The following is a 12443-nucleotide window of genomic DNA, read 5'->3' on the forward strand; positions in this document are numbered from 1 at the left end:
TCTCCATGGGGCACTCGTGCGGACGCACTCCCGAGTCCTGCTGCTGCATCCATTGACACAGAAAGCAAGACTCGGTTCCATTTCCCGGCTCCCCCGTCATTGGATTTGATTAACAGCAGCGGGAGACAATGGTTCCTGCTGCTATCAATCTATCCAATGAGGACCCGAGACAGTGACTGGAGCTGCTGTGCTCATTCACGTTGCTGGAAAGACTGGGTTCAGGTAAGTAAAAGGGGGGCTCTGGGGGGTGCTGCACTACAGCAGGTTTTTCACCTTAGTGCATAGAATACATTAAGGTAAAAAACATCAAGGGTTTACAATCCCTTTAAGATTCTTTTAGCGATATGCATCCTTGGTAATGGTTCAAGAAATGTAAGAAAATGTTCCCATAAAGCACTTTTTTTTTTTACTTCTTAATCAGAGGATGTGTGTAAACATAAAACAAGCTCCAGTGCGATCAATGATAAGTCATCACGCAAGCTCAATTCTGTGACATGAACTTTGATTGGAGAGCATTATTTAAAAACATGGGGGTGTGCAGAATTTGTTCAACATCGACAACTGTGCTCCCTTCCCATACTCAGTTGAGAGTTATTATTTCCATGCTAAAACCTTAAATCTCCTTTTAAAAGACTGCTGCTTTTAATTGAAAATTCCCAATCAATCTGTTCCTCCCTCTCCCCACAATCCCTGTGCTCGCACTCTCATCCCCATTTGCAGTAAATAATCTCTGGATCAGCTTCCAGCTCAAAGAAATAAATAATTTGGATTTTGCTGTATCCCATGTGATCTCTCAGCTTTAAATCACTGAATTCTGTACTGAGCTAAGACGGGAAGAGAAAAAACGGAAAGCGGCGAAGCGGAACTATTACTTAGAGACTGCAGCTGTATGGCCTCGGTGCTTATCATCACCATTTCTAGAGAAAAGCATGCTCTGTAGAAATTGTTGTACTGCAAGCAAATCCAGGCCCGATTACTCAGGAAAACCTACTGCATTCATTGGATCTGCAAGACAGTTTCATGTTTTGTTCTCAGGCCTGAAACTGCTTGAACTGTTTTGTGGATCACACCATCAGTTCAAGTTAATAATCAAATGGGCATATTTAATAGACTAATCTGAATTTCATATTCAGCCGAGCCCTTTCATCCGTGCTTTAAAGCAAATATTTAAGTCATGGTAAGTCATGGTCAATATTTAAGTCATGGTATGTTACTAAACTACCATTAGGGTATCAAAGATGGCACCGCCTTCACTGTCTGGATCCTAGTTCAGATTTCTTGCGATGTACTGCAGGAGCCCTGAAGCCCAGAGTGATGTCAACTCAAATTTTGACCAGCTCTGAGAGTCAAGAACTTGGGACCACATGCTACTAAATGCCACTAGGGAGAAACTTTCAGTTGAGATTAATCAAGAAATTGGTAAACTAATGTGGTCATTCACATCTATAGCATCTAATTACCAAAAATGCACTTCCTAAACTGTAAACTGTGGTCAGGTGGCTAAGCAGTGCCAATCATGTGGGTTTTCTTATGTGGCAGCCCTTTCCTGTAAATGCTAGGGTTTGCAGAAGCCTTTCATCAGTGTGTGTTGGATGTAGAAAAGTTAGGGAAAGACCCACTGGGATTGATTTACTAAATGCAAAAAGACTGTGCACTTTGCAAGTGCAGTTGTACTCATTTTCCCTAGACCTTGGAGAATGTGGTGAAGCTTCAATTTTCAGTGAAGTGGGTATATTGGGGTTTAGTATTTAGTAAAGTGCTTAAATACCGTCCATGATTTTTTTCAGCAAATACATTATAATATTATTTATTTTTTTCAGTTAAAAGTTGACTGCTGTGGGCCCTGTTGAAAATGACCTAACGTATTTAAATACTGTGCATGTACCCACTAAAATTTTTTGGGGCCTTCTTTTTACAGAAATAACATTACAGTTATTTGTAATCCCACTCCACTCTATCCAAAATGATAATAAAAGATTTGCGTTTAGTTATCCTTTAGGCTTGGTTCAGACCTGTGCTCTTGGCGTCGCCCTCATTTACGTGGGCACAGCAGCCCACTCACCTGCTGTGGGATGAATTCTGTGGGCATGCGGGAGTGACATCATTGTAGCCCAGCCATTTAAGCAACTGGAGAAAGTAAACCCAGAAGGAAGGCCGGGAAAAAGATGGAAGCAGCTGGGACCTGCTGGATCTAAGACAGCACATTCTGCCATAATGTGATAATATGTGGTGCATGATACATGATGACATCAACCTGCAGGGGGGCATTTTTTTGTTGTGTGACCTTACTAATGTTTACATCATCAACTACCATTCCATCTCTCACACCCTACCAGCTGCTCCACCTGTGTCTGCCTCTGTCTTCCTCCTCCCTCCGTGGTCCTCTCACGTCTGGTGGCTTGCCTCAACGTGCCTCCTCCACAGCATATGTGCCTGCTCCACAGTGTCTTCCAAGTCTGGGTTGCCTCAACGTGCCTCATACCTCCTCCACAGCATGCAAAGCATGTGTGCCTGCTCCACAGTGTCTACCGAGTCTGGGCTGCTTCAACATGCCTTGTGCCTTCTCCACAGCGTCTATGCCTGATCCAAAGTGTCTCCTGTGTCTGGGCTACCTCAACGTGCCTTCTCTACAGCATGCATAGCATGTGTGCTTGCTCCATAGTGTCTGCGGGGTCTGGGCTGGACGGGATGATAAGGTACTATAGCCAAGAATTTGCTGAGTATCATTTGTAGTAATCAGCATGGGTTTATGAAAGTTCATTCTTGCCAGACCAATCTGTTAACATTCTACAGGGAAGTGAGCTGCCATCTAGATAAAGGTAGGCTGGTGGATGTGGTCTATCTGGATTTTGCTAAAGTATTTAATACAGTCCCCCCATAAACACTTCATTTACAAACTGAGGTCGGTAGACATGGACCATAAGCTTTGTCCTTGGATAGAAAACTGGTTACAGGGGTGCAGTGCCAAAAAGTGGGGATAAATAGCGAGTACTCAGACTGGTCTGGAGTGGTAAGTGTGGTACCCCAAGTCTCTGTCCTGGGACCAGTTCTGTTCAATATATTCAGGGCTTTTTTTCTCAGAGAAAAGGTGCAGGAACTCACCCTCGCTGTCCAACTCTCCGCCCCAACCCCGCCCAAACTCTGCCCCAAGCACACCCAAACCCCACCCCCAGCCACACCTTCCTTAGAGGAGAGATTTACAGTGGCGTCAAAAAGATTGTAATGAGTTAAACCTTAGAACTGTGTATCACATAAGGAAAATTCCCCAACCCCCCTCCCCGGCTCTCCTCTCATCACAAATCCCCCCAGCTCTCCTTTCATCACAAATCCCCCCAGCTCTCATCACAAATGACCCCAGCTCTCCTCTCATCACAAATCCCCCCAGCTCTCCTCTCATCACAAATCCCCTCCTAGCTCTCCTCTCATCACAAATCCCCTCCTAGCTCTCCTTTCATCACAAATTCCCTCCTAGCTCTCCTCTCATCACAAATCCCCTCCCAGCTCTCCTTTCATCACAAATTCCCTCCTAGCTCTCCTCTCATCACAAATTCCCTCCTAGCTTTCCTCTCATCACAAATCCCCCCAGCTCTCCTCTCATCACAAATCTCCCCAGCTCTCCTCTCATCACAAATCCCCCCAGCTCTCCTCTCTGCTGACCTCCTTCTACTCCACACACATATGTTCTCAGCTCCCCTCTCATCCCCCCAGCACTTCTCTGTGTACAATGCTCTCCCCTCTGCTAAAAACACAAGCTTTACCTCTCTCCACATATTCCGCCTCCCCACACACTTCCACAGTGCACTCCTCTCTGAATGAACTCTCTGCTCTCCCTCATTTTCACAGTGACAGATCCCTCCCCTTTTCTGCCATCACTGCTCTCCATGGTAAGTGCAGTCTTTTTTTTCTGCACAGTGCAGTTGCATAGCTCCCAACTGTCCCTGATTTGGAGCAATGTCCCTCTGTCCCTCATTCCTCCTCTTTTGTCCCTCATTTTGGTCTGATCTATATAGTTATATATAAAATGCACTTTTTATCTATTAAAAAGTGTTTTCCAGCACTAAACCTTTCATCTGATTTCTAAATTGCTGCATTTGTAAATTCCAAAAGCCAGGATAAAGAAATAGTAGTGGTAAAAAAAGCACTTGTGGGTTTAACCAATCTTGTTTTTTTTGTACAAGTCTCCTTTAAGTGGGTGTGGCAGGGTTGTGTCTTATGCCTACATACTTTTGCTGATAGGTGTCTCTCATTCCCATCTCAAAAAGTTGGGAAGTATGCAGTGGACTGGAGAGCTCCCCCTACTGTAGCACAGAGCTCAGGAGGTGTTTCAGGCTTCCTCTGCTCCGTGCTACAAAGGCTGAGTAGCGGCAGCAGGCAGGGATGGAAGCTTCCTCCCAAATCACTGCAGCACCTGAAGATTGGGACATGGGACCTCACAGTAATCGAGTGCACCAGTCCTGATTGTGCAACGCTAGCACAGAGAAGCCAGTAGAGGAAGTGCGCTGTGCAGAAAACTTCCTCTACTGGCTTCAGTATTAAATGACAGGCTGGAGAGGAGAGGAGAGGAGAGGAGAGGAGAGGAAAGGGCTACCAGAGGTTCTGGTGAGTTTTGGCTGAAAAAAAGCCCTGAATTTATTCATAAATCATATAGAGGTTGGTATAAATAGCTCAATCTCAGTGTTTGCTGACGATAACAAAATAAGTAGGGCAATACCTTCACAGCAGGATACAGAAACGTTACAAGAAAACCTCAATCAAATAATGGGATGGGCAACTACATGGCAAATGAGGTTTAATGTTGAAAACTGTAAAGTAATGCACTTGGGGGTTAAAAGTATGAAAAAGTTACTCACTAGGGGGAGAAACTCTGGGGGAATCTGGGATGGAGAAAGATCTGGGGTCCTAGTGGAAGATAGACTGAGCAATAGCATTCAATGTCAAGCTGCAGCAAGCAAAATGTTAGTATGCATTAAAAAGGGAATTTACTGCAGAGATAAAATGATAATCCTGCCATGCTATAAAACTCTTGTGTAGTGGATGACATTTGGGACCAAATGTCACGAGCTTTCTAAATTTAGTTTTTGCCTCAGGACCTTACAGTACTGAGGGTTAATTGTGTAGATGGGCCTTAACACCAATCTGGCCAGGCCATGATTGATGTTCTGCCTGGTCATGTGAGCGGTGAGGTGCACATGGCAGGCGAGAACCAGGCTTGGTTGGATGTTTGGGTATGGCCCTCTCGGAGCCAATCAGTGGGAGTGCTGGGCACGCTGAGGAGTACGGGAGGGGGTACTTGAACAGGTGTGGGTCATTGTTCGGGGTTCCGGAGTTGTTTGAGAGACCCATGTGGTCTGTTCTGGTTCCAGGACCGGGGTAGCCCCGTGAGGGGTCCCGGTCACGAGGTGTTTGACATCCCGCAACATGTTCCTGTCAGTGGTCCCTGTTAGACCCGACTGGTCTGGGGTAGAGATCCGTCTGTTCCCGAGTCTCAGAACCTGCTGGTCCGAGGCGCTGTAACTGAGGGAGGATTCAGAGTGTCCGGGTGTGCTCTCAGCTTGGAGGGACACCACAGCTCCTGCAAGAGGACTCTTCGACTGCCGACAAGTGGCATCCTGAGAAGTGCCTGGTTTCTGAGTTGGGAAGGACATTGACGAGTCCACACTTTTCCAGTACCTCAAAGGAAGCGGGAAATGTTCCAGGTACAGTCAAAAAAAGGTTCCTGTTTATCTTCGGTTGATTGTTCAAGTTTGAGTCAACGTGCTGACTGCCATGACCTCTGGCTAGGGGTCTGTTCAGCCTTGAAGTACCCAGCTGCGGGTGGCTACTCCCTGGGAGGAAATAGAGACTTTGTTAATCCTGCAGTTCAAGGTACCTGAGTTCTTCACCCGTGCCCTCTGTTCCCAAAGAGACTGTGTGTTGTGAAAGTTCTACTGCAAAATAAAACCTTTTGAAAGGACTTTATCTGTGTCAGTGTACAAATCGTTGGGTATCAACCCTGGGAACCCCTAGATGAGGAGGAGCAGGCCAAGAGAAGGTAACCGGTAAGCCCATTAAGTCAAGGTCGCCCTGCAACGGGTTATGGCCGCTACACTTGTTTGGCCATATCTGAAATATTCCGTCCAGTTTTGGTCACCAATCCTCAGGAAGGATGTGCTGGAACTTGAAGGAGTCCAGAGAAGGGCAATAAAAAAAATTGTTAATTAAGGGGACTCGAGGACCTCAGTCATGAGGAACAACTACAATCAATAAACTTATACCCCCTGGAGAAGAGATATGATAGTGATATATAAATACCTCAGTGGTGATCCCAGCATAGTAATAAAACTATTCAGCCTTGGTAATGTAAAAAGACACATGGCCATTCAGTGAAACCAGAGGAGAATCAGTTTAACCTTAAAGTGGTTGTAAAAGCACAAGGTTTTTTACCTTTACCCTATTCTATGCATGAAGGAAAAAAAAAACTGCATGCAGCAGCCCCACCAGCAACCCCCCCCCCCCAAGACTTACCCGAGCCCCCCCCCCCCTCAATCCAGCGATGTTCATGAGAGCCTTGGCTCTACGGGAACTCACACTCCTGATTGACTTTTGGCAGCAGGGGGAGCCATTGGCTCCTCCTGCTGTCAATCACAGCCAGTCAGCCAATCAGGAGATGAAGGGGATGGGGCCGAACTGTGGCTCTGTATGTGGAGAGACGCGGTTTGAGAGTATGCCTGCTCGGGTGCCCCCACAGCAAGGATCTAGGAGTTCCAGTGTGGGACCCGAGAAGAGGAGAATCCAGGCAGCTCTGTGGAAAACCACTGCACAGAGCAGGTAAGTATGGCATGTTTGTTATTTTAGAAAAAAACAGAGCTTTAAAGAGGAAGTAAAGGAAAAATAATAAAAAACACACCCTGCAAGGCAACGGCATAATGAGCTAGTATGCATAGCATACTAGCTCATTATGAATAACTTACCTAAGAACGAAGCCCCCGAAGCAGTCCTCGTCTTCCTCTTCGCCGTTTCCATGGATCCCGGAGCGACTTCTGGGTCTCGCGGCTCCGATGACATCACTCCTGCGCATGCGCATGGGAGCCGACACTCGCGGCATATTGCCGCGATCTGCGGCCTGCCCAGTGCACATGCGCGCCGCTGTCTAGGGTGCATGCGCCCTAGACAGCGGTGGCTGTCTTCGGGTAAATATCTCCTAAACCGTATAAGTTTAGAAATGTTTAGGAGATATTTCTTGGACCTACAGGTAAGCCTTAATCTAGGCTTACCTGTAGGTCAAAGTGGTTTGTAAGGGTTTATAACCACTTTAATATTGCTTTAAGCTGCATGGGGGGTTTTCACTGTCAGGGCGGTAAGAATGTGGAACTCTCTTCCACAATCTGTGGTGTCAGCAGGAAGTATTGATAGTTTTAAAAACCTCTTGGACGTGCAGCTTGGTGAGCACAATATACAGGGTTATGGGAAATGATTAAATCGACACGAACACACACACACACACACACACACACACTCTAATTTGTGTCTTTTATATCAGCCTGAACTGCTTTAAGAAGCTAAAAAAAAATGTTTTTGTTTATTCAGGGAGTTTTATAAGAATAGGAATCTTTACATTTGGCTGAATCCTATATTACAATGATTTGAAAACGCATGGGCAGCTGTTATGGATTTTATAGAAGTATTAAAGACAGAGGCTACTTTTAATTATTTATTTTGTGATTAAAAAAACTTGCATGGTCCACGCTTTTCAGGCTGCTGGCCATACGAATCTCCAGCCACTACAACAAAGCACTAGCTCCCAGGATATCCATAAACGATATTAACTACATGAGTTAAGTAATCGGCAAGAGTCCTTCACAAAGGTAATTAAAAATAAATCAATATTATTGGCATGTGGGGCACATTGCTGATTTAATAGCTAATTGAGATCTCATCTTATGATTATTTAAAAGAATCTGCAGGAGTGCTTTCTAAATGAGGAAACAAAAGACATAATAAATGAATGTCTGGCAATTATTGACTGTTCATTTTAAAATGAATGGTCAGATAAAGGCGAGTCAACCCCAAAGCATTGTGGGTAAATATGTGTTCCAAGTCAAGGTCATACCTTCAAAATCAATCATTTCCACGTATGTGGTCACTCACAAACCAATTGTGCTTGCACACAAAAGCACCATCTTCCATACTGAGATGACCTTCCTGACAATAGCGTAAGTTAATTTAAGTTAAATATATTCATGTCTTACTGACCAACCACTAGGAGGTTTATTGCCAGTGGTGCATGCTGGGAATAGGTATAAATATTTGGGAACGCTCTCTTGCCTTCCAGGCTCTGCTTGGTGAGGTGTATGTTACTTCTGGAGTTTTGCTTGCTCCCAGGTCTGTTGCCTGAGGATGATGTGCTGGGCGGAGAACAGCCCAAGCCTTGGGCCTAAAGCTTCCTGCTATCCAGAGTGCTTGTCTGGCCTAAAGGTCCTTTTCTGTTTTGACCGTGAGTAGAGATACAAAGTCTGCATGTTTTGGTCTTTTCTGGTTTCCTGTGCTTTAATCCCTTATTGGTCTTATATTAAGCTTCGTCCTGTTGCTAAAAACCTCAGAGTTGCTGTAAATATCTGTTAAGGATTTATGGCTTTGCGCATCAATTAATCGGTCTTCTTTATAAGAAGTCCAACTAGTTGCAGCAGTAGCTGGGACAGAATAGTTCCCGAAATCCTCAGGATAACAGTCCTTTGGTTGGTTAACAAGGGCAGGTAAGACAATTCATCTCTCTACAAAAGCCAGTCCTTGCACTAAAGTCTTGGTTTTCTTCTTTTTTGTTTCTTTTCCATTGCCATTACTGCAATCATTGAAATTATTATGTTCTTCTTTCTTGAATTCATTGCTGCAAAACACAACTAAATTGTCCAACTAAATAGAGAAACAACGGCCCTGACTTCAATGACAGATGTGTCGTGCACGAATATTGATCAATACCACATGTGGCCTATACAGTAGGGAAGTGGGAGTGTTTAGGAAGGTCACAAAGGGCATACTCTCACGAACGCATCAATGCCCGTGACCAGGCAGTGACTGCGATCATGTGAAAAATCTAACATTAACATAATTTCCTGACTCATAGAAGACCCTTCATTGTGTGCAGTGATGAACATACAGAGTTCCTCTGAACAGCAACTTGTCCCATATCACTACACACTGTAACTTGTATGTTTGCATTAAGAGGGACATGTTAAGCCTGCTCCCACTCCACCAGTCCAGTGTACCTTTGTTACCTCACTCCCAGTAACAGAATGGAATTCCGCCGAGGACATACCGCGGATCTCCTGAGTGCACTTACGTGAACTCTTCCCTTCCTGTACCTCGTGACCAGTACATAGATCTCCATGATGCGATTTCAGATCCAGTTGCTACTGGATACTGATTGCTAAGGAGGGAGCCAGTCACTGACCCCCTTGCTACCGGAGGACCTGCCATCTTACCAGGTACCACGCCTCATGGCTTGTGGTTGCTTTGTGCCTTGAACTTGTACTTGAACTTGTACTTGGTTACTCTTGGCGACTACACTCCTCTTCCTTGTTTTGCCAAATTAACCTTTATGTAACGTGTTACTCTATACCCCATAGTGCTTTACAGAGCCTGGTTCTTTTGGTATGTCAGAACCAACATGCTCCCTTTCAATAACTTCAGGCCAGGCACATAATGGTTAATATAACTTTATTGGAGAGATGCAGCATAACTGTTCAATATGAACAACGTCCTTTCCCTAATACTGACCAGAATAATGTATTGGCCCAGGTATACCTCCAGGAGATAACGACATTTTCCATGATTTGGATGTCTTTTGGAAAACCCCAGTTTCTTCAGTAGCGCCACAATTGCGCTTGCAGGTGATGCTGGGATTCACTGGACCCACTGCAACCTGCCTTTCTGGACCTCAGCCCCTCCCTTTTTGTGGCAAAGTTGGGCTGGTCAGGACCAAAAGCCGGGAACTAAGCAAGAAATGCTTAACCCTTTCCTCACATACTTCAACCTGCCTACATACCTAAAGGCTTATAGTTTTTGCAGAATCGTTGTGAGATTTAATACCTTGAGATCCTGCCAGTAACAGCAGTTCCTGTTGAAGGCAGACACTGTCTTACAATTAGAAACGGCATTTTCAGCCTGCGCACTCATACAGTGAGCTGTTGGGCTGTCTAATAGACCTGATAGGCGTGTAAGCAGGGGTAGAGTGTAGCATTTTCACAGAGGGAATCACATGTACTGACTTTATAAACCAGGCAACGTTTATTACCGGAGAGATGGTAGTAGAAAGATGGTAGGAAGAGTATTTACAGCAGTAAGGCACGTAGTTTCACTCCAAGCATAGAGGCACAGATACACAGCACAGTCACTTCTGATGTAAGTGGTAATTGTATTCGATCGTCAGTACTATAGGCACTTTCCACTGACTAGCACAGTATAAACCCAAGCACACGATGCGTATCTGTAGAGGCTGCTATTCACACACGTTACCCGATAACAACGGTATTCCTTCAGCAGATGGATATAGGCATCTGATCCGCTTGTCCAGCCCTCACAGCGAGGGCACCGGTTTTATTATCCGCAACAGGGAGTCTTTTATCTGACCAGGATTGCTGATGCAGGACTCCGTAGGAACCCAGAGCTATCCCTCACAGGCCGGAACACTCTCCCCATCTTCTCCTGACTCTCCCTGACAAGCGGGGTCTCTATCCCTGTCTATGCACACCTGTGAACTGAACTAAACGTGGCTTGGCTTTCTTATATAAAGTATCCACCCAAAAATGGCCGACCAAATCTCCCAAGATTTGCTGTCCTATCAAAACAGAAGGCTTCTCCAAAATGGTGCTGGGGACAATGATAGAGGCCAGACAACTCTGAACATATGTACACATAAACCTATCAAATAGGCTGGAAAGTGAGTATATACACTTGCTAACCCACTAGCTCTTGCAGCTAGGCTGCCCTGCACTACAGCTGCCTACAGGTGGCCCAGCAGCATTTTTAACTGGTCACTATTTTGTGTTATGCTGTCTGTCTAATACCAAAGCAGAAGTGAGAAAAGTGAATAATAAAATATGGTGATGTTCCATTCGTGTCCAACCATTAAGTTGGGGGCAGGTGAGTGCTGTCTAAGCATTTTGCTTAACTGCAGGGGAAAAAAGTGAGTTTCCCAACATGGCTGTGCTGTCTGGCAATATTGTCTGGATCACAAGTCTAGCAGGGCAGATATATCGAAAGCTTTTATCAGGTAAATCAGTTTACATATATGTGTTTCCATTGGCGATTTAGAGTTTTGTCTGAGGTTCAGGTCTTATATTTGCTCTCTACTTTTCTGCATGAGCTAGATAATATTGTCTGGCACTTACAATTTTCTCTTATCCTAACTGACTGTAAGTATGTTCTGTGTTTTTTATTTTGTACTCAATTCTAACTGGCAGTAAATTTTGCTTTAGGAACACAAGAACAAAAATAATCCTTAACTACTGATCTCAGATATGAAGTTTGGAAGAAACGTGGCAAGAACATTTAAGGATTATTACCAGCTGAATGGTGAAACAGGATTTTCTAGACCACAATCAAGGTATGCAATACAGAATGTTTTATTGACAGATGTTAAAAGACTTTTGTACATTTATAGTGGGCCGCATTCATGGGATAATAAGTAGCCTTTCCATATTGGATGCACCAGCAAGTGTGTAAACAAATCAATTACAGGGGGCCCAGATAGCAAGGATAACTTGCCACACATTTGTGTTAGTATTGAATTGTCAGTCTTGTGAACTTGCTGCACATCTTCCCTGGTAAGTTATACACTTGCAGAGCACTTGAAGCACATGTTCTGGTTGACAATTTTCCAATTTGTAGCAAATTTGCACAGCAAGTTTCTAGCAAGAGCAAAGTTGCAGTGGTAAGACTACAGCACGAGCCCCGCAAGTCTATAGCCAGAGTTATGCAAGTCTCAATTTTTGGCAAGAAAAAAAAGAATCAAGCAGCGCAAATCTATAATCCCACAATCTGTTGATTGTGAACCCACTGCTAATAACCTAATCCCTTACTGTACATGTGTGAAATACATTTAATCCAACAATCATATATAATGATAAACCCTGTGTCATTTCATCTTCTTTTTTCCTGCCAGTTAACTGGTGATCACAGGCATGCGCAGGGGGTGTGCCGGATGAGCCTGGGCACACCCTAATCACCCCAAGTGCATTAGCATTATCGCTCTGTGTGCAGGCAGGGAGATGGGAAATATCACCCTCTGACCAGTTCTGCCATTCATGAAATGCTACCGTGCTTCTCTTTCACTGTACCGGCTCTACCATAAGCGTGTGTATGTATATGTAATATATATCTCACACACGCATGTGTGTTTGATCTTTGGGGTGTGCACCCTAATGCAATAGGCTACACACACCTATGTTGGTGATTCACCAGTTCTT

At 44.6% G+C, this 12443-nt stretch overlaps 1 protein-coding gene across 3 annotated transcripts in view; it reads left to right on the top strand.

Moving 5' to 3' along the window:
- Positions 1 to 12443, top strand: part of AGBL4 (AGBL carboxypeptidase 4) — a 2901779-nt gene that overhangs the window by 2856987 nt on the left and 32349 nt on the right. For all 3 annotated transcript variants that reach the window (XM_077450277.1, XM_077450278.1, XM_077450279.1), the window contains exon 12: positions 11494 to 11581. In XM_077450277.1, the coding sequence (XP_077306403.1) occupies positions 11494 to 11581 (88 nt within the window). The remainder of the gene's footprint in view (positions 1 to 11493; positions 11582 to 12443) is intronic.

Source organism: Lithobates pipiens, unplaced genomic scaffold (genome assembly GCF_037356315.1).
Source record: "Lithobates pipiens isolate NorthernLeopardFrog02 unplaced genomic scaffold, aLitPip1_a1.2 Scaffold_23, whole genome shotgun sequence".
Lineage (NCBI taxonomy): Eukaryota > Metazoa > Chordata > Amphibia > Anura > Ranidae > Lithobates > Lithobates pipiens.